Here is a 23136-nt window from a genome sequence, read left to right as displayed (position 1 = left end):
TAAGGTTGAACCGGGATATGGACATGAATTTAGGGTTAGGGTTGAACTGGTATGTGGACATGATGCTAGGGTTAGGATTAAGGTTGTAGTTGAGGCTAGGGTTGAACCTAATTTGGACATGAAGCTAGATTAAGGGTTAAGGCTAGGGTTGTTGTTTAGGGTTAACCGGAAGAAACGGGGGTGTATGTGTGTGTTTGTTTGTGTAGGTGCGTACACATGCATGGATATGTATGTGTGAACTGTGGTGTGACCCACCTCCATAAGTCCTCTTCAGCCCTGCCTTCAGTCCCTGTGGAGGCTCATTAGTGAACTTGATGGACATCTGCAGCAGTGTGATGGGGAAGTGTTTTTGGACCTCTGTAGTAATCCACAGGCGGAAGGTCTCATGGATGGTGTCTGTCTCTGTCACAGTATCCATCAGCTCATCCATGAAGTCCAGGCCCAGGTGGCAGTTCTGGAGCAAGGCCCAGCCTCCCTGTGTGTGCATTCGGGATAAATTAAAATAAAAAATAATACATAGTTACATAGTTGTCCATATTGGGAGAGTAATTAATTACTAATGTCATTATGTAATGAAATTAATAATGTGAGGGAGATGCATGTGGTGTTAGTCCATTTAATTTGTAATACAGTCTAATACGGTCTAAATCAATCACATCCATTTTCATTAACACCATGGTTCAATTTCAATTCATATTCCATCCCTATCGCTATTTTAATTCCCAATTTGATTACAAATGAGATGACATGGACCACAATTCATGGCAGAATGCTGATACCTAATAAAATAGTTTCGCTCACCAGACTTCTTCACTAAGCGCAATAGCCTGGGGACAAGGGATAATTATAACTTGACTGTTAGGAGTCCAGTGAGTGTGTACTGTAATGCTGTGTTCAGGACTCACGTTGGCCATGGTCTGCTGGAGCAGCTTGCGTGCGTGGACCTCCTGTCCCTGGCCCATGGAGACATAGCGCGTCTCTATCTTCAGCCTCTTCCCCAGGACGATGATGGAGTCGGTGGGGTCTGAGCCCATGGACAGGAAGCAGATGAGCGGGGTCCGGGGGTCTGACTCCTCCCACGTCTTCTCTAGGTCCAGGATCACTCCCTCTGCATACTTCTCTCCCATCGAGTCCATGATGTACTTACGGGCCTGGAGGATAACAGGTAAAGCATGAGTTAAAAAGTCACCTGCTACTAGATTCAAGCAATATGCAGTAGAAATACACTCTAAAACTCAGTCCAAAGCTTTGATGAAAATACCAAAAAGCGTAGACATTTCATAAAGTATTATGTCTTGGATTGATTGATTAATTACTTAATCATTCAATGAGAGTTACCGGTGTACCTGTGCGATGGTCCTGTCTGGGCACCAGGAGCGTATGAGCAGCAGGTGGTGGAAACAGTCCAGGGTCTGGTCATAGGCATTAGGGATCACCTCCTCCTCAGGGGCCTCCTTATCAAACCATGCCTTCCACTGCTTCTCATTACGACAGATCTGGACACACAGACACACACACAGCTCAGTACAATGACTAGTTCAATGCCATATGTGACAGAGCTCAGAGGAGTAAAAGGAGCACTGTAATCATAGAGGAGCACTACAATGAATAAGGGGGTTTACCGGGGTGAGGGGGCCATGAAACAGACTTATTGAGCGGGCCATGAAACAGACTTATTGAGGGGGCCATGAAACAGACTTATTGAGGGAGGGTATTAGAGAGTGTGACAACATTAAGTAGCAGCGTAAGGAAGCACCGCATGGGGAACACACCTGATCAAGGATATCAGAGAACTGCCACAGTTTACTGAGCTCCACCAGATTGAGCCAAGTCATGTCTAAGATCCACTTGGCAGGCTTATGGGGGCAAGCCTTCAGATCCAGAGAGGCACCCCCTGCAGAGGACAGACAGAGGATGTTCAATGGTCTGTGAGCAATGAACAACATTTTGCTATTCAACATTTCAGTAACTTTGGACTACAGATTGGTGGAATTAATTGGAGGACGGAGTTTGTTTCACACCTTTAATGAGGGTGAGGAACTCGGCGTGTTTCACGCGGTTACTCTGCATGTCGATCTTCAGCGTCAGCAGGAGGGTAAACAGGAATTTGTGCTCCTCATACAGACCCCTGGCTGCGTACTTGTGCACTTCAAAGGTCATATGCTCAATGATGTTCGCTATTCGCTTGCTGGTAATTGGACTTTTGGTTGATCTGTTCAGAAGTCATAGTGTGGTGGTTATTATGTTAATATTAAAATATAACTGTTTCTATGGTTTCAGATATGATACTTCAAGAATCAGGCAACTCCTACAACTACACAAACAACTATGCAAAAGCACAAATCCCTCAGTGTCAATTCAAAAATCGTTGATTACATATTCATTCAATTCAATGGTCACATAAAATGACTGAACCACATCTGAGGACCAACAATTTGAATGAAATACATAAATACAAATACAGGTTATTCAGTATGAGACAAAGTGTATTACTACAGTACCTGGCCAGAGAGAGGTCAAAGATTCCCAAGAACTGTCGTAGTGACGTTTGGTACATGACGTTAACCATGGACATCTCAGTGATGAGGAAGTACAGGATGCTGCCTCTGGTGGCCACTGTAACAGCACAATAACACACAGGCTGACAGTGAGTGACAGACAACGCTCATTCTATATTATCATACATCCATTTCTGCTCAAACAAACTTGCCACTGGAAAAGTGTGAGGAACAGATTGCTCCTGAAGAACAGTCAACACAAGGTGGTTAGTGCCTGTCGCTATCCACCAGAGCACTGTGATTGGTTGGTCAGCCAATCAATAAAGAGCCCAAAATGTTTTGACCCTTACTCTAAAACAAACCGGTACAGTACAACCCACCCAACTCACCAGGTCTGTACTGAGAATAACTCTACCCTAACCACAGTACAACCAACTCACCAGGTCTGTACTGAGAATAACTCTACCCTAACCACAGTACAACCAACTCACCAGGTCTGTACTGAGAATAACTCTACCCTAACCACAGTACAACCAACTCACCAGGTCTGTACTGAGAATAACTCTACCCTAACCACAGTACAACCAACTCACCAGGTCTGTACTGAGAATAACTCTACCCTAACCACAGTACAACCAACTCACCAGGTCTGTACTGAGAATAACTCTACCCTAACCACAGTACAACCAACTCACCAGGTCTGTACTGAGAATAACTCTACCCTAACCACAGTACAACCAACTCACCAGGTCTGTACTGAGAATAACTCTACCCTAACCACAGTACAACCAACTCACCAGGTCTGTACTGAGAATAACTCTACCCTAACCACAGTACAACCAACTCACCAGGTCTGTACTGAGAATAACTCTACCCTAACCACAGTACAACCAACTCACCAGGTCTGTACTGAGAATAACTCTACCCTAACCACAGTACAACCAACTCACCAGGTCTGTACTGAGAATAACTCTACCCTAACCACAGTACAACCAACTCACCAGGTCTGTACTGAGAATAACTCTACCCTAACCACAGTACAACCAACTCACCAGGTCTGTACCGAGAATAACTCTACCCTAACCACAGTACAACCAACTCACCAGGTCTGTACTCCTCTCTAGCGGTGTTGATCTGGATCTCGGTCTCGGCTGAGATCTGTAGTTTCTGTGTGACGTCCTCAGCGGTGCGCTTGGTGTTGCCCAGGACGATGATGAGGCTCTCGTCGTCCACCAGGGAACCCTGCGTAGAGGTCAGACGATACAGCAGGTTGTCCTCCAGCTCTTTCATCTTCCTCTTGTTGGCCGTTACATCTTCCAGCAGGTCTGTGCGCTCCTTCTCCAACTCCTAGATATAACAGGGATAGATAAGAGCACTGTTCAGACACATACACTAATGTCCTTGTTGGCCGTCACATTCCTCCAGCAGGTCCGTATACTCCTTCTCCAACAGGCAGAAACACCGGTCAGACACAGCTCAGAACAGGAGAGTTCCCACCTGGACAAAAGGAACACCTATGTGAGAATGCTATTCATTGACTACAGCTCAGCGTTCAACACCATAGTGCCCTCAAAGCTCATCAATAAGCTAAGGACCCTGGGACTAAACACCTCCCTCTGCAACTGGATTCTGGACTTCCTGACGGGCCGCCCCCAGGTGGTAAGGGTAGGTAACAACCCATCCGTCACACTGATCCTCAACACAGGGGCCCCTCAGGGGTGCGTGCTCAGTCCCCTCCTGTACTCCCTGTTCACTCATGACTGCACGGCCAGGCACGACTCCAGCACCATCATTAAATTTGCCGATGACACAACAGTGGTAGGCCTGATCACCGACAACGACGAGACATCCTATAGGGAGGAGGTCAGAGACCTGGCCGTGTGGTGCCAGGACAACAACCTCTCTCAACGTGATCAAGACAAAGGAGATGATTGTGGACTACAGGAAAAAGAGGACCGAGCATGCCCCCATTCTCATCGACGCGGCTGCAGTCGAGCAGGATGAGAGCTTCAAGTTCCTTGGTGTCCACATCACCAACAAACTAACATGGTCCAAGCACACCAAGACGGTCGTGAAGAGGGCACGACAAAACCTATTCCCCCTCAGGAGACTGAAAAGATTTGGCATGGGTCCTCAGATCCTCAAAAGGTTCTACAGCTGCACCATTGAGATCATCTTGACTGGTTGCATCACTGCCTGGTATGGAAACTGCTCGGCCTCCGACCGCAAGGCACTACAGAGGGTGGTGCGAACGGCCCAGTACATCGCCAAGCTTCCTGCCATCCAGGACCTCTATATCAGGCGGTGTCAGAGGAAGGCCCTAAAAATTGTCAAAGACTCCAGCCACCCTAGTTATAGACTGTTCTCTCTGCTAACGCACAGCAAGCGGTACCGAAGCGCCAAGTCTAGTTCCAAGAGGCTTATAAACAGCTTCTACTCCCAAGCCATAAGACTCCTGACTCCTGTCAAATGGCTACCCAGACTATTTGCATTCCCCCCCCCCCCCCCCCCTCTTTACACCACTGCTACTCTCTGTTGTCATCTATGCTTATTCACTTTAATAACTCTACCTACATGTACATACTACCTCAACTAACCGGTGCCCCCGCACATTGACTCTGTCTCGGTACCCCCCTGTATATAGTCTCGCTATTGTTATTTTACTGCTGCTCTTTAATTACTTGTTACTTTTATCTCTTATTCTTATCCGTATTTTTTTTAAACTGCATTGTTGGTTAGGGGCTCAAAAGTAAGCATTTCACTGTAAGGTGAAACACCTGTTGTATTCGGCGCATGTGACTAATAACATTTGATTTGATTTCAGACCAACAGCAAGAGATAAACAGGCACACCATTCAGACAGACACTGATTTTGGGGGTCATTTTTCAGGTCATATTAACATTTCTCTGCATACAGACCTGGCTGGGTTCATGCTCTCTGTGTTCATTTGATTCAGTGCATTTCAAAATGGGTGGTCACAGTCATTATGTACAATTCTAATAAAGGCTCACTATTAAACAACTACAACAAAATGACCTTTTCTTGATACATTCAAATGTTTTTATCCATGATTTCATAAGCATATGATTGGACGTGGTTCCTGACCTGTTTCTCAGTGAGGATGACCCGTCCCAGCAGCTGGTCCTCCAGACCCCTCATGGTGACAGTGAAGTCTATGATTGAGGTGCGGGCGCTGATCTCTGGGGTGTACGCAGGGTTGGGGAGCTTAGTGGTCACATAAAGACGGAACCCCCTCATCACATCCACCTCCTTGTCTCCCACTTTCACCTGGTGCAGGAAGAAAGACAGTTATGAAGAGAGAAAGACAGCCATGAAGGGAGAAAGACAGTTATGAAGAGAGAAAGACAGTTATGAAGAGAGAAAGACAGCCATGAAGGGAGAAAGACAGTTATGAAGAGAGAAAGACAGTTATGAAGAGAGAAAGACAGTTATGAAGAGAGAAAGACAATGTGGTTCCACTGGTTACATCAGAATTCATTCCCAAACCACTCCATTGTGACAAAAGCCGTTGTCCAGATTAAGCAGACCAAGGCCATGTTCAGTTGCCAAACATTCTTGAACGTTGCAGATAGAAATTCCATGAATAGAGTTGATGTGATTCTTTATTCTACATGTCAGAGAGGCATGTTTGATCTTCGTAGCCTATTTCTCTCTGAACGTTCCAAAACGTTAAATCCTGCTGACCGGGATAATGACATATTTTCCTGACGTTGTTTGCAACCAGAAAAACGTACCAAGCAATTGTTTGCCAGCAGTGACTGTTATAAGGGTAAATAAAACTACATAGACCACATGAATGTCGAGAGCTTGGGACTACAAGGTTCTATCTGTAAAAAGATGATTCTGAGATAATTGGCTTTAAAGTTCTGAACCCACATTGGTTTGAATTGTGTCAGCGATTTTTATATTGTATTCGTTTGAAATTAACAACATGAAATGGTGTATTTAGAGTACTATATAGCTAGAGAACATTGAACCGAACAAGGTTATGTCAATGACAACATTTTGACACATTTTGCTCTCGATGTATTATATTAGAGAGAATAGCCCCAGAGACAACCCCATAACGATAATGTGTTTCATTTGATAATGTGATGATTGACAATGTGGTTAGGATAATAGTACATACTTTATAAGTGGAGCCTGTCTTGATGAAGTTTTTCTCCAGTACGTTGTCCAGTGCCGGGTCCAGCTCTTCCCCTACGTCCTCGATCAGTAGGGGGCGCCCCAGCGACAGGCTGTCCTCCAGGTGGTTCCTGAAGTACTTGTGGTTCAGGGAGGTGATCTGGGAACCACAGAAATGTATCATTACTGACACAGTATTACACAGAGTTTCTTTACCAAGAAGGAAGATCTGACAGATCCAAAGGTTAGTTAGGCCCAAGGCTAGTGTAACCGCTGTTTGGAAACATACAAAATCTATCGGCTGGACAATGGGAGGGCATAGTTATGGGAGAGAATAGTGTGGAAAATGAATGCAGCCCAACCTGCAGCTCATTCATGGATTCTTTATTTTTTATCCAGATCTTGCCCTGGGTCTGAGGGTCTATGAGGAGAGGGAAGCGTGAGGCCTTGGTGATGATGATTCCATTCTGGATGGATAGGTCATCGTTGGGCAGGCCCTGAAGGTTCCACTCGCTGACCGTGGGTGCGTCAATCAGCATCTCGGTCAGGTTGAGGTTGTTCCCGAACGGGATGTGTCTGGTCTTCATCTCCCTCTGCCAGTCGGTCAGGAGAAGGTTCCGGAACTCCTGGTTGAAGGGGCCGGAGTAGGACAGAAAGGCCGTGGCCAATAAGACGTCACCTGAACCAGGAAGTAAGCACACATAGGTTGGTTCATGCCTCCATTCTACTGTATAGCATAACTACAGATAAAATACTAATACACATTGAAAAATATGGTACAGAAGCAACCGGAGCATCTCCCCCAAAAAATAAGATGTAGAGAATTGTAGACAATGGACAAAAGGTAATACGAAGCTTTGGGAAAATTAGTCCTGTTATTACTGTAAAATAGGTGGAGAAAAAAGGGTTGAATGAACCCACCTACAAGGCGCTTGGTCTGGGCGGCAAACTCTTTGCTCTGCTCTGTCCAGCGCTCTTTCTCTCCAGCCAGACCACTGATGAGGCTAGAGGCTGTCTGCATCTTGTGTCTGCAGCGTTCAGCATCCTCCAACAGTGTCTGAGAGAGAGAGGCAGAGAGAGAGAGAGAATATATATGTTTTTAACATCATCTTTTTATTTATTTTTTAATGTAAGGCAATGAGAAGAGAGGTGTTCAGTACCTGTTTCTCCATCATGGCCTTCTCATACTCTGCTTGGACCACATCCAGCTCTGCCTGCTTGTCATCCAACTCTGCCTGGGCCGCCTGCAGGTCTATGTTGGCCATGGCCAGCCGGTTCTGCTGCACTGCCAGGTTAGCCTAAGAGGAAATACAGTATCAAATATTAACTGGACACTCGGGGACAACAAAATGTACTGGAAACAAGAAATCAATTAGCAAGTTTGTGGTACACATGTCAAAGGTTATCAGAGAGGCGGGTGGTGTTACACAACACCACCGGGGTTAGGCCCACCTTTAATGGGAGCACCTCCTTGTTGATGGAGAAGAAGGAGGCCATGGCTTTGGTCCAGGAGGCCAGACCAGCCACGTTTCCACACACGCGCTTGGCCGTCTCCAGGGTGTAGTCTGGCATGTCGAAGTAGGGCAGCAGTAGCTCCACCATCTCCTCATTGATACTGTCTTTGGGGAATTGCTGTTAGAGAGAGACAACAGAGCCGGAGATCTCAAAGCAAGCTGCCATTGCATCACCACTGAAGTTGATTTCCTGGTCATATGTACAGTTGGCGGAAGTTTACATACACTTAGGTTGGAGTCATTAAAACTTGTTTTTCAACCACCCCACAAATTTCTTGTTAACAAACTATAGTTTTTCTCAAGTCGGTTAGGACATCTACTTTGTGCATGACACAAGTAATTTTTTCAACAATTGTTTACAGATAGATTATTTCACTGTATCACAATTCCAGTGGGTCAGAGGTTTACATACACTAAGTTGACTGTGCCTTTAAAAAGCTTGAAAAATTCCATAAAATGATGTCATGGCTTTAGGTGCTTCTGATAGACTAATTGACATAATTTGAGTCAATTGGAGGTGTACCTGTGGATGTATTTCAAGGTCTACCTTAAAACTCAGTGCCTCTTTGCTTGACATCAAGGGAAAATCAAAAGAAATCAGCCCAAAAAATTGTAGACCTCCACAAGTCTGGTTCATCCTTGGGAGCAATTTCCAAATGCCTGAAGGTACCACGTTCATCTGTACAAACAATAGTACGCCATTATAAACACCATGGGACCACGCAGCCGTCATACCGCTCAGGAAGGAAACGCGTTCTGTCTGCTACTTTGGTGCGAAATGTGCTTTGGTGCGAAATGTGCAAATCAATCCCAGAACAACAGCAAAGGACCTTGTGAAGATGCTGGAGGAAACAGGTTCAAAGGTATCTATATCCACAGTAAAACAAGTCCTATATTGACATAAGCTGAAAGGCCGCTCAGCAAGGAAGAAGCCACTGCTTCAAAACCGCCATAAAAAAGCCAGACTACGGTTTGCAACTGTGCATGGGGACAAAGATTGTACTTTCTGGAGAAATATCCTCTGGTCTGATGAAACAAAAATATAACTGTTTGGCCATAATGACCATCGTTATGTTTGGAGGAAAAAGGGGGAGGCTTGCAAGCCGAAGAACACCATCCGAACCGTGAAGCCCGGGGGTGGCAGCATCATGTTGTGGGGGTGCTTGCTGCAAGAGGGACTGGTGCACTTCACAAAATAGATGGCATCATGAGGTAGGAAAATTATGTGGATATATTGAAGCAACATCACAAGACATCAGTCAGGAAGTTAAAGCTTGATCGCAAACGGGTCTTCCAAATGGACAATGACCCCAAGCATACTTCCAAAGTTGTGGCAAAATGGCTTAAGGACAACAAAGTCAAGGTACTGGAGTGGCCATTACAAAGCCCTGACCTCAATCCTATAGAAAATCTGTGGTCAGAACTGAAAAAGCATGTGCGAGCAAGGAGGCCTACATACCTGACTCATTTACACCAGCTCTGTCAGGAGTAATGGGCCAAAATTCACCCAACTTATTGTGGGAAGCTTGTGGAAGCCTACCCGAAACGTTTGACCCAAGTTAAACTATTTAAAGGCAATGCTACCAAATACTAATTGAGTGTATGTAAACTTCTGACCCACTGGGAATGTGATGAAAGAAATAAAAGCTGAAATAAATAATTCTCTCTACTATTATTCTGACATTTCACATTCATAAAATAAAGTGGTGATCCTAACTGACCCAAGACAGGGAATTTTTACTTGGATTAAATGTCAAGATCTGTGAAAAATGTATTTGGCTAAGGTGTATGTAAACTTCTAAATTCAACTGTACCTATTATAGTGTAGAGTCTATAGTGTAGTATGTTACTGTAGAAATGCACAGTGTAGTCTGGTTACAGGATGTAGATGTTGTACCTGCACACTGTAATACTTTATTTGCTTATCCAAGTAATATTACTTAGATGCTGGCCATCTGTTTCCTACCTGCAGACTGCCCAGGAAGTTCCCAGCAGTCATGAGTTTGAGGGACTCCTGCCAGGAGGGCATGGTGCAGTTCTTCTCCGGGTCGATCTTCACCGTGTTCACCCTCCTCTGGAACAGCAGCAGAACACAGTCCATGATCCTCATGATGAGGTGGGGAGGCCGACCCAGGGTCCGCACCGTGGCAATGTCCGACGGCTTGATGGTCTGATGAATACATGAGGAAGGAATACAACTACATGAGTAACTGAGGGAGCGTTCATTAAATATTCTCACCTGATGTACAGAGAGAGAACTACCATGTTGAGGAGGGGAGGGGTGGGCAATCATTTCAGCTCGAGGGCCACGTCGGGATTTCAAAATTCAGCGGAGGGCAATTTAAAAAAGGGCAGTTATTGAAAACATACAGGTCCATTATATTTTGTACATACTTTCTATATTGTTTGACATTCAAGAGTGGCCTGGAGTGTTTTTTAACCCAAGATAATCATAAAACATGTTTTTACTCCAACCCCCCCTGGGCCACTATGAATGGGCTCGTATGTTGCCAACCCCTGATGTTGAGGGACAAGACCCCCCCCCCCCCCCCCCTCCCAACTGACCTGCAGTGCACCCTCAGCCTCCTCCAGGGCTGGCTTGGCAGCCTCCAGCTTCTCCTCAGCGAAGGCCTTGTCCACAGAGATGCTGTCCACTATGGCTTGAGCCTTATCCTTGACCTTCTGGACCTCCACCTTGACCTTCTCTGCTGCCTGGGCCTTCACTGTCACCACCTTCAACACCTGAGACACAACAAACCATCACAAGAGAGACAGGAAGTGAGGTGCATCTTTTGGTTTGCATAAAGCAACAGTTAATATGCAATATGAAGAGTGTTGGTCCCATGTTTTATGAACTGAAATAAAGATATATTTTTTTTTATCCATACGCACAACAAACGTATTTCTCAAAAATGTTGAGCACAAATTTGTTTACATCTATGTTAGTAAACATTTCTCCTTTGCCAAGTTAATCCATCCACCTGACAGGTGTGGCACACCAAGAAGCTGATTAAACAAAATGATCAAACAGGTGCACCTTGTGCTGGGGACAATAAAAGGCCACTTTAAAATGTGCAGTTTTGTCATACAACAATGCCACCGATGTCTCAAGTTTTGAGGGAGTGTGCAATTGGCATGCTGACTGCAGGAATGTCCACCAGAGCTGTTGCCAGAGAATTGAATGTTAATTTCTCTACATAAGCTGCCTTTCAGAGAATTTGGCAGTACGTCCAACCGGCCTCACAATCTTAACCACTCCAGCCCAGGACCGCCACATCCAGATTCTTCACCTGCGGGATGTCTGAGGGGGTGGGAAGGGGGGTGGGAGGGAGTATTTATATCTGTAATAAAGCCCTTTTGTGGGGAAAAACTAATTGATTGGCTGGGCCTGGCTCCCCAGTGGGTGGGCCAATGCTCTCCAAATTTACTGATTTCCTTATATGAACTGTAACTTAGTAAACTCTTTGAATGTTGCGTTTATATTTTTGTTCAGTATATGTACACTTCAAAGTTCTGGTATTGGTATTTGGTAAGTCTGTTGCTGGGAAACAAGAGATAGAGGAGTAGCATACACCAAACAGACACACACACACACACACCATGTCTGCCTTCTTGTGGGCGATCTGCAGCTCCTTCTCTTTGACCTCCAGCTCTTTGCTGAGTAATGCTACAGACACAGAGGCCTCCCTCAGCTTCTGAAGACCTGTGTTCATCCTGATGGGGAAACAGAATGGGATCAGAAATCATTGTATTATACCAGTATACCAGGTAAGTTCGGTCTAATGAGTAAAAGGATGACTGAAAGACAGAATACTAAAAGAGCGATATAGTACAGTATACACCATATATTGGTATATAGAATACTATATAATACTAGTATTATATTAAATCACGTGATAGACACACAGCATGCTGTGATAAAAGCTGTGATAAACATCTACAATTTCTTTAGACCATGGTGTACTGTGAAGCCGTATGTTCCACATAGGAACGAAGAGCATTAAGAGAGTAAGGAATGTACTGTAATTACCTGTGTGCCAGTGTCTGCACCTCAGAGTGCTTCTCCTTATAGATGGCCTTGTATCCCTGGATGAAGGAGAGGTAGGACTTGGGAGTGACATGCGTGGCGCGGCGGTACCGCTGGAAGTAATCTACACACTTCTCTGCCACGCCGTCCTGGAAGGAGCCCATACACTGCACCACCTCCCCCTTCACCACGGTCGAACAGTCGATGTCATAGGTGGACAGGAAGTGCTCTGACACTGGAGAGTAAACAGATTGGAGATTGAAGCAAATCACTATTAAAGTGTACAGTATACATTTATACTGTATGTGTGCATACACAAAGACAAAAACACATGCATACCCACAAACGGACACCAACGGACACACACATACACACACACACACACACACACACACACACACACACACACACACACACACACACACACACACACACACACACACACACACACACACACACACACACACACACACACACACACACACACACACACACACACCTGCGATCAGAGCATCTTTGGGCCAGCGGCTGAACCAGTCCATGGTGCAGCCGGAGATGAGGGCAGGGAACTTCAGGGCTCTGTTCCGGAACTTTTCCCCAACAGGAGAGAAGCAGAGAACCACGTGTAGGTTCTGTCTGACCCTGCTCATGAAATAGTCATGGAGGTTCTCATTGGTTGGTGGTCGCCGAGGAAACTCTCTTTTCATGACTGGTATGAGGTCACTGATGATCTCGTCAATTTCGTCTCGAGCAAACAAGTTCGACACCTGATAAACCAGCACAATATATAACAACAGTTATCCAAGTTATAATGGAGTGCAATATTTTTTTCTCAAACACAGATTGACACAACTTCTTGAAAATGCTCTAATATTTTACGTGTGTTCATGTGATCAACGTGCTGACCTCCCCAGATGATAACACATTATTCATGTACTCCAGGAAAGACTCGTCCTTGATCTCGTTATCAGTGAAGATGAAGCTGATGCCTTTTCCCTGCTGGCCTGCTGTCCTGTACAGACCCTTCAGATCCTCCATCAGGTTAGCAGTGTTGTACGAACTGAGGACAGAACACAGGGATGTTACAGGTGATAGCAAAGGAGTGAAAATACATATTTTTCTATCTTTCTCAGCTCTTTCTCAATGAGTATTTCCTCCATTCCTCCAATGCGTTTCGAGAAGGAGGCGAAAACAGGGGCGTGAGGAATCGAGGAAAGACAAATTAGCAGAGTCACTGTGCACTTGCAGAAATGCAAGCAAAGCTACCATCTACAGGAGGACAACATAACTGCATGACCACATTCAATACATGATAAACACCTGTTACAGTTGTAGACGGACTATATGAGACCGTGTGTCTGTTCCAATACCCTTCCTAGCATACTACTTAGTATGAAGTATGAAGTATGTAGTAGTATGCTAGTATAGATATTGGAGGGTGTGTCTGTACCGTGTTAGTGTGATCTGAAAGGTCTTGTATCCGGCGATGAAGGAAGCCAGTTTAGTCAGGCTCTGCTTGCCTGATCCCCCCACTCCTACCAGAAGGGCATTCCCTCTGGGGGTGCGGATGATCCTGGAGATCTACAGACAGACAGACAGGCGGAGTGTTAGAGTGGGAGAGACCTTTTCCGTTCTTATATCAAGTGATTTGATGTGTACACTCATTGGTGACTGACTTTACGATAGCTAAGCCTTTCAAAAGCTTCCAATGTGAATGTTTAGTAATACTTTTTATGAACACCCTCTTTGTAATGTGATTTAAGCATGTTTTATAATACCTTATGATCTATACACAATGCACTATAATGCATGACAAAGGTGGTAATAATTGCTCATAAACACCTATAGGTGAACATAATGACAGTTTCCCTCTACCTTGACAAGGTGTATCATAGCATCTCTGAAGAACACCATGTCCATGCCAGCTCCTCTGATGCTCTCGTTGTACTGGCCAAGAAACATGTTGAGCCTGTCCATCAGGCTCTCAAGCGACTCGATGGGCTCATACACCTTGGGCATCTCAAAGTCTGTATCCTCTGGCTCCTCACCTGGTGGGAAATAATTTTTTGTCATTGTCAATACCAGATTATTCATTCAAATGATCCAACTCTCTGCTAATGTAGCACGTAGCTAGTTTGGTTGATTTGGCAATATTTAAGAAATGTGAATGTAAATAAAACGTTTCTTTTGTATATATATATATATATATATATATATGAATATGAATATATATATATATTCATTTAATATCCTTATAATTATTGTATTTATTCACATACCCTGCAATTTTAAACTGCAATGTATACAACATAATAATAAAGCTAAACACACCATCTTAGAATGTACTGTTTGAATCCTTAATACAGGGTAGAAAAATACAGCACATATTTAATATATACAATATGGGTTCAGAAACTGTAAATGACTTATCTCATGCAGGATCATGTGATAGATACAGTGTATGTATGTGAATAGGCTATACAGTACCTGGTGCTCTGGCTATACCTGTAGCTTCAGGAGCATCTCTTAGGAAGTCAACAAAGTAGCCGTCTACTCCGAAGTCGACCACAGACCTCTCTTCCTCTCCTAGCTCCTCCTCTACTAGCTTGGCCAGGGCCCTGTCGAACCAGGCTACATCTTCTGGCATGGTAAACCGGTCTGCGATCACACGCTTACACTCATGCTTCCACAGCTGAAGCAACACCTACAGCATACAGGGTCAAAATAAAACAAACTTTATCTCATGGAAATGTTAAGTCTACATTCACAGAACGACTGCTGATTAAATGTCTAGAATCTTACTGTAACTTAGGACAGAAGTCATAGCTATTTTTCTCAGTTCATTCAGACCTTTGGATCCAGTGAGAAGCCTTTTGATATTTATTCCTCTAGTTGTATTGGATTGACTGATTGATTGATTATGTTAATGTCTTTCAAAAGGAAATTCAGTCACACTTTATTTGGATAGTCCGGATAGTCCATCTGTAGAGCATGTCATATTATCAACAAACTATCTGGTGATAAGCAGCTGCTTGCTAAGGTTACAGTAAGGGTTAGGTTTAGAATTAGAGTAAGGGTAAGGTTAGGGTTAGTTGAAATATTACTAGTACATCTACAGATGGACTATCCAAATAAAGTGTTACCGGAAATTCTATTTAGAATTTTTTATGGACTCACAGTAAGAGAGTTGACCACCTCAGCGGTTGGGTTGAGCATGCCCTGCCAGACTCTGGACAAGTCTCTGAGGTTGAAGATGTAGTGGAACTTGGCCGGAGTGGGCAGCATCTTGACCTTGGTCATTTGCCACAGCCGACGGGTCAGCGGCACCAGCTTGGCCACAGTTCCACGCACCTCTTCTGTGAAGCCTCGCCGGGCACAGTAGTGTCCTGTCCCGATGACTCCTGGTCAGGGAAAGGAATGAGATGAGGGGAAAAGGGGTTGACGACGTGAAGGTGGTCGAAGCATTGAGGTAAATAAGTGAAAGAAAATTGTGTTTTTTGTTGAGAGATATATAATGGTGTAATTATATATGTATATATAGATATCTAATATAGTCAAAATTCAAACAAGCCCAGTGTAAATGGATGAGAAGTAGTACAGGTAACTCAAATTACATGGTATTCATACAATTTCTTTTTTAAATATGCTAGAGGGGGAGAGGGAAACTGATCAAGAAGATAAACCATAGAGTCTCCACACAGATGTAATTCTAGAGTTTTTAAAGGAGCCAAACCCACCAAATATCTTGTCGATGGATGCGTTGGAGGGCAGGGTGCAGTTGAAGATGGAGAACTGCCTCTTCAGTCTCTGGGGGATGTCGTTGCGGCCTCCCCCTGGGTGGATCATCGCTGCCAGGAACTGGATGTCCACTACATTGGTGAACTCCCCCGGCTTCTCCAGATTGAAGAACCCGTTCTGTTCCATCAGCTGGCGGACTATCTCATTGGTAACCTAAAGCAGGGTGAGTCAAATTATTAGGTAAAATGGCTGAATAATCTGTACACTCTTGGATTGCAATTTCATATGGTAAGGTTTCCCAGGAAAACAAATGGGAAAACTGTAATTTTTGGGCTTTCGTTATGGTGATTTAACGAGTGCTGAGTTTGAGTCCGACCTGATCTCCCCATTCGTTGATGACTGGCATGTTGATGTCGTCCACAAAGATGGACATCTTCTTCCCTGCAGGAGGGCCATAGGTGGTGCCCATCCGCTTGTCCACATAGCTCTCCACAGTCCGCTGGAGAGAAGGAAAGAAAGATTGGCCGTTTCATCTTTACAGACAGTGAATAAGAGAACAAAACACACATTTGTAGTATTGTTACTGTAAATAAATGGCGCATAGACCTGAAGTAGTCAGATAAACTTACTGAAAAGTGACTGGAAAACATTTTCATTCATTCACAACTGATCTTAGAAAGTCCTACCCATCTAAAACTTGAAAAGTTAGAGTAAAGAGCAGAAAGTGTGTGGTGTTGTTTTGGAGGTGTAATACCTGGAACATGAGTGGAGTTGTGGCGGAGGAGAAGTTGAGACTCTTGGCCATGTGAGTTTCGGGGTCGTACTTTGACATGTATCCCTTGATGATGACAGTCTTGGCTGTGCCTTGCTCTCCGATCAACAACACAGCCTGCGACAAAACGAGGAAGGGATTACTCTTGAGGATCTGACCAAGATCACATGGCTAGGGGGTAATTTATCCTCCACGTACAAGCCTAATTAACAATACGTGTCCACTCAGAACAGGATTGCTAATATAGGATCAGTTTAGATTATAATAAGAATATACAGTGCTTTCGGAAAGTATTCAGACCCCTTGACTTGTTCCACATTTTGTTACGTTACAGCCTTAATATAAAATGGACACAATACCCCATAATAACAAAGCAAAAACAGTTTCGATTTTTTTTGCAAATGTATTAAAAATGAAAACTGAAATATCAAATTTACTTAAGTATTCAGACCCTTTACTCAGTACTTTGTTGAAGCAACTTTGGCAGCGATTATAGCCTTGAGTCTTCTTGGGTATGACGCTACAAGCTTGGCACACCTGTATTTCGGGAGTTTCTCCCATTCTTGTCCGCAGATCCTCTCAAGCTCTGTCAGGTTGGATGGGGAGCGTCGCTGCACAGCTATTTTCAGGTCTCTCCAAAGATGATCGATCGGGTTCAAGTCCGGGCTCTGGCTGGGCCACTCAAGGACATTCAGAGACATGTACCGAAGCGACACCTGCGTTGTCTTGGCTGTGTGGTCTTGGCTGTGTGGTCTTAGGTCTGAGGTCCTGAGCACTCTGAGCACAGGATCTCTCTGTACTTTGCTCTGTTCATCTTTCCCTCGATCCTGACTAGTCTCCCAGTCCCTGCCGGTGAAAAACATCCCCACAGCATGATGCTGCAACCACCATGCTTCACCGTAGGGATGGAGCCAGAGTTCAATCTTGGTTTCATCAGACCAGAAAATCTTGTTTGTCATGGTCTGAGAGTCCTTTAGGTGCCTTTTGGCAAACTCCAAGCGGGCTGTCATGTGCCTTTTACTGAGGAGTGGCTTCCGTCTGGCCACTCTACCATAAAGGCCTGATTGGTGGAGTGCTGCAGAGATGGTTGTCCTTCTGGAAGATTATCCCATCTCCACAGAGGAACTCTGGAGCTCTGTCAGTGACCATCGGGTTCTTGGTCACCTCCCTGACCATGGGCCTTCTCCCCTGATTGATCAGTTTGGCCGGGTGGCCAGCTCTAGGAAGAGTCTTGGCAGTTCCAAACTTTTTTATTTAAGAATGATGGAGGCCACTGTGTTCTTGGGGACCTTCAATGCTGCAGACATTTTTTGGTACCCTTCCCCAGACCTGTACCTTGACACAATCCTGTCTCTGAGCTCTACGGACAATTCCTTCGACCTCATGGCTTAGTTTTTGTGGGACCTTATATAGACAGATGTGTGCCTTTCCAAATCATGTCCAATCAATTAAATTTACCACAGGTGGACAGACTCCAATCAGTTGTAGAAAAATCGAAAGGATGATCAATGGAAACAAGATGCACTTGAGCTCAATTTCGAGTCTCATAGCAAAGGGTCTGAATACTTATGTAAATATAGGTATTTCTGTTTTATTGTTTTAATACATTTCTAAACATTTCTAAAAACCTCTTTTCGCTTTGTCATTACGTGGTATTGTATGTAGATTGATGAGGAAAACAATGCATTTGATACATTTTAGAATAAGGCTGTAACGTAACAAAATGTGAAAAAGGTAAGGGGTCTGAATACTTTCAGAATGTACTGTATATACACTACATGACCAAAAGTATGTAGGCACCTGCTCATTGAACATCTCCTTCCGAAATCATGGGCATTAATATGGAGTTGGTTCCCCTTTGCTGCTATAACAGCCTCCACTCTTCTGGGAAGGCTTTCCACTAGATGTTGGAACATTGCTGCAGGGATTTCAGCTACAAGAGCATTAGTGAGGTCGGGCACTGATGTTGGGCGATTAGGCCTTGCTCACAGTCGGCATTCCAATTCATCCCAAGGGTGATCGATGGGGTTGAGGTTAGTGCTCCATGTAGCCCAGTCAACTTCTTCAACACCGATCTCAACAAACCATTTCTGTATGGACCTCGCTTTGTGCACGAGGGCATTGTCATGCTGAAACAGGAAAGGGTTTTCCCCAAACTGTTGCCACAAAGTTGGAAGCACAGAATCATCTAGAATGTCATTGTATACTGTAGCGTTAAGATTTCCCCTCACTGGAACTAAGGGACCTAGCCCGAACCATGAAAAATAGCCCCAGACCAATATTCCTCCTCCACCAAACTTTACAGTTGGCACTATGCATTCGGCCAAACCCAGATTAGTCTGTCTGACTGCCAGATGGTGACGCCTTTCCACTGGTGGCGAGCTTTACACCACTGCTCGGCCATGGAATACCATTTCATGAAGTTCCCAACTAAGTTATTGTGCTGACATTGGTTCCAGAGGCAGTTTGGAACTCAGTAGTGAGTGTTGCAACAGAGGACAGACGATATTTATGAGCTTCAGCACGTGCCGGTCCCGTTCTGTGAGCTTATGTGGCCTACCACTTCGTGGCTGTGCCATTGTTGCTCCTAGACATTTCCACTTCACAATAACAGCACTTTCAGTTGACCGGACATTTGACGAACTGACTTGTTGGAAAGGTGGCATCCTATGGCGGTGCCACGTTGAAAGTCACTGTGCTCTTCCGTAAGGCCATTTTACTGCCAATGTTTGTCTATGGAGATTTCATGGCTGTGTGCTCAATTGTATACACCTGTCAACAATGGGTGTGGCTGAAATAGCCGAATCCACCTATTTGAAGGGGTGTTCACATACTTTTGTATAGTGTACAAAGGGGACTTGATCCTAGATCAGCACTACTACTCTGAGTCCCTTTGTGAATATGGACACCCACCTTGCCCTGTTTGGCGATCGTCTGGATGAGGAAGTCAGTACGGACATTGTCTACGTTGGGGACCAGGATGGATCCGTACTCTGGGGTGAGGTCTGATGGGTAGACGTACTCCTCTACCCGTGTGTTCCAGTGGACCCACTGACCTGCACACACAGGAGGACATACAAGAATAAGTAATTGAAAAACAAATAATACGAGCATCATGAACACCATCCACGATGTCCTCAGCTGGAAATACTTTAGTTCAGTTGTACGGAATGACTGTCAAATAGATAAATGACCCTTAGTCTGTTCAAAAAGGACAACATTTTTCTGATGATAATACCCACCGGAGGGTGAACATATCATGAAAGACTGGTAGCAAGCAGGACTAAGGTAACACCAACATCAGCTGTGCAGGTGAATTTAACGCATATTGATGGTTTAATGAGAGATCTGATGGTGATATTTTTAATTGAGCAAGAGCACTGTGAAAGATCAATATGATCTTATGATCTACACTGAACAAAAACATAAACACATGCAACAATTTCAAAGATTTTCCTGAGTTACAGTTCATATAAGGAAATCAGTCAGTTGAAATACATTCATTAGGCCCTAATCTATGGATTTCACATGACTGGGAATACAGATATATATCTGTTGGTAACAGATACCTTAAAAAAAAGGAGGGGCGTGGATCAGAAAACCAGTCAGAATCTGGTGACCAGATGCGGAGCGACATACAGTATCTCATTTGCATAGAGTTGATCAGGCTGTTGATTGTGGCCTGTGGAATGTTGTCCCACTCATCTTCAATGGCTGTGCGAAGTTGCTGGCGGGAACTGGAACACGCTGTTGTACACGTCGATCCAGAGCATCCCAAACTTTCTCAATGGGTGACATGTCTAGTGAGTATGCAGGCCATGGAAGAACTGGGCCATTTTCAGCTTCCAGGAATGTTGTACAGATCCTTTCGACATGGGGTCGTGCATTATCATGCTGAAACAAGGGGTGATGGCAGCAGATGAATGGCACGACAATGGGCCTCAGGATCTCGTCACAGTATCTCTGTGGATTAAAATCGCCATCGATAAAATGCAATTGTGTTCGTTGTCCGTAGCTTATCCCTGCCCATACTATAAGCCCACTGCCACAATTGGGCACTCTGTTCACGACGTTGACATGGCTCGCCCACACAACGCCATACACGCTGTCTGCCATCTACCCGGTACAGTTGAAACCGGGATTCATCCGTGAAGAGCACACTTCTCCAGTGTGCCAGTGGCCACCGAAGGTGAGCATTTGTCCACTGAAGTCGGTTACGACGCCAAACTGCAGTCATGTCAAGACCCTGGTGAGGACAGCGAGCATGCAGATGAGCTTCCCTGGGATGATTACTGACTGTTTATGCAGAAATTCTTAGGTTGTGCAAACCCACAGTTTTATCAGCTGTCCAGGTGGCTGGTCTCAGACGATCCCGCAGGTGAAGAAGACGGATGAGGAGGCCCTGCGCTGGCGTGGTTACACGTGGTATATGGTTGCGAGGCGAGTTGGACGTACTGCCAAATTCTCTAAAATGACGTTGGAGGCAGCTTATGGTACAGTATGGTATGAACATTCAATTCTCTGGCAGCTCTGGCATTCCTGCAGTCAGCATGCCAATTGCACACTCCCTCAAAATTTGAGACATCGGTGGCATTGTGTTGTGTGATAAAACTGCACATTTTAGAGTGGCCTTTTATTGTCCCCAGCACAAGGTGCACCTGTGTAAGGATCATGCTCTTTATTCAGCTTATTGATATGCCACACCTGTCAGGTGGATGGATTATCTTGGCAAAGGAGAAATGCTCACTAACAGAGATGTAAACTTAAGATTTTTGTGCATATGGAACATTTCTGGGATCTTTTATTTCAGCTCATGAAACATGGGACCAACACTTTACATGTTGTGTTTATATTTTTGTTCACTGCATCTTCCATAACAGTAAAAAGAGGACTGAGTGTGTGTTGTGATTTTGTGGAGTCTGTCTACTGAACATCTACCCCTTACCGTCTGTAGTGACGTGGTAGTCGAACATGGTGTCCTCGCTGTCTGATGGTATATCTGGGAGGTCCAGATGGATGTTGTCGTTGCCACGGAGCCAGCTCTCCATCTTCCTCCTGTCTTCCAGCTCCAGTAAAGCTCCGATGCTCCACATGAGAGCAAACACATAGAGACGCTCCACATGCTGCCTGGACACCTCCCCACACTGCTCCTGGAACACAACAAAAGTCACTATCAACACAACATACTGTACCAAAACCCTTCTACAGCTTTATCTACATACTTGGCACTCAAATGAATCAGTCACCTACAGTAAAGGGAAATGGAATTCCACCCTCACATACAGTGCCTTGCAAAAGTATTCATCCCCCTTGGCATTTTTCCTATGTTGTTGCATTACAACCTGTAATTTAAATATATTTTTATTTGGATTTCATGTAATGGACATACACAAAATAGTCCAAATTGGTGAAGAGAAATGAAAAAAATTACTTGTTTCAAATCATTTGAAAAAACAGAAAAGTGGGGCGTACATATATATTCACCCCCTTTGCTATGAAGCCCCGAAAATAAGATCTGGTGCAACCAACTACCTTCAGAAGTCATATAATTAGTTAAATAAAGTCCACCTGTGTGCAATCTAAGTGTCACATGATCTGTCACATGATCTCTGTATATATACACCTGTTCTGAAAGGCCCCAGAGTCTGCAACACCACTAAGCAAGGGGCACCACCAAGCAAGAAGCACCATGAAGACCAAGGAGCTCTCCAAACAAGTCAGGGACAAAGTTGTGGAGAAGTACAGATCAGGGTTGGGTTATAAAACATATTTGAAACTTTGAACATCCCAAAGAGCACCATTAAATCCATTATTAAAAAATGGAAAGAATATGGCACCACAACAAACCTGCAAAGAGAGGACCGCCCACCAAAACTAACCAGGCAAGGAGGGCATTAATCAGAGAGGCAACAAAGAGACCAAAAATAACCCTGAAGGAGCTGCAAAGCTCCACAGTGGAGATTGGAGTATTTGTCCCACAGACCACTTTAAGCGGTACACTCCACAGAGCTGGGCTTTACGGAAGAGTGGCCAGAAAAAAGCTATTGCTTAAAGAAAGAAATAAGCAAACCCGTTTGGTGTTCACCAAAAGGCAGGTGGGAGACTCCCCAAACATATGGAAGAAGGTACTCTGGTCAGATGAGACTAAAATTGAGCTTTTTGGCCATCAAGGAAAACGCTATGTCTGGTGCAAATCCAACACCTCTCATCACCCCGAGAACACCATCCCCACTGTGAAGCATGGTGGTGGCAGCATCATGCCGTGGGGATGTTTTTCCATCGGCAGGGACTGGGAAACTGGTCAGAATGGAAGGAACGGTGGATGGCGCTAAATACAGGGAAATTCTTGAGGGAAACCTGTGTCAGTCTTTCAGAGATTTGAGACTGGGACGGAGGTTCACCTTCCATCAGGACAATGACCCTAAGCATACTAGATCAAG

General features: G+C 44.6%; 1 protein-coding gene across 2 annotated transcripts in view; it reads right to left on the bottom strand.

The window, feature by feature from the left end:
• The window catches only part of dnah5 (dynein, axonemal, heavy chain 5), a 63092-nt gene that overhangs the window by 3329 nt on the left and 36627 nt on the right, over positions 1–23136 (bottom strand). For both annotated transcript variants that reach the window (XM_038977139.1, XM_038977140.1), the window contains exons 44-71: positions 21642–21846; positions 19610–19752; positions 16679–16813; positions 16301–16423; positions 15924–16137; positions 15364–15587; positions 14692–14890; positions 14062–14234; positions 13637–13767; positions 13093–13246; positions 12686–12953; positions 12190–12421; positions 11759–11873; positions 10725–10901; positions 10126–10329; positions 8098–8277; positions 7806–7943; positions 7567–7702; positions 7008–7324; positions 6650–6805; positions 5605–5787; positions 3602–3845; positions 2502–2616; positions 2022–2212; positions 1773–1894; positions 1347–1496; positions 906–1151; positions 256–475 (exon numbers count right to left, since the gene is read on the bottom strand). In XM_038977139.1, coding sequence (XP_038833067.1) covers positions 256–475; positions 906–1151; positions 1347–1496; positions 1773–1894; positions 2022–2212; positions 2502–2616; positions 3602–3845; positions 5605–5787; positions 6650–6805; positions 7008–7324; positions 7567–7702; positions 7806–7943; positions 8098–8277; positions 10126–10329; positions 10725–10901; positions 11759–11873; positions 12190–12421; positions 12686–12953; positions 13093–13246; positions 13637–13767; positions 14062–14234; positions 14692–14890; positions 15364–15587; positions 15924–16137; positions 16301–16423; positions 16679–16813; positions 19610–19752; positions 21642–21846 — 5095 coding nt within the window. The remainder of the gene's footprint in view (positions 1–255; positions 476–905; positions 1152–1346; positions 1497–1772; positions 1895–2021; positions 2213–2501; positions 2617–3601; positions 3846–5604; positions 5788–6649; positions 6806–7007; positions 7325–7566; positions 7703–7805; positions 7944–8097; positions 8278–10125; positions 10330–10724; positions 10902–11758; positions 11874–12189; positions 12422–12685; positions 12954–13092; positions 13247–13636; positions 13768–14061; positions 14235–14691; positions 14891–15363; positions 15588–15923; positions 16138–16300; positions 16424–16678; positions 16814–19609; positions 19753–21641; positions 21847–23136) is intronic.

This window comes from Salvelinus namaycush, chromosome 37, assembly GCF_016432855.1.
Source record: "Salvelinus namaycush isolate Seneca chromosome 37, SaNama_1.0, whole genome shotgun sequence".
NCBI lineage: Eukaryota > Metazoa > Chordata > Actinopteri > Salmoniformes > Salmonidae > Salvelinus > Salvelinus namaycush.
Note: the sequence above shows the minus strand (reverse complement) of the source record. Positions and strands in the feature narration are given on the sequence as shown.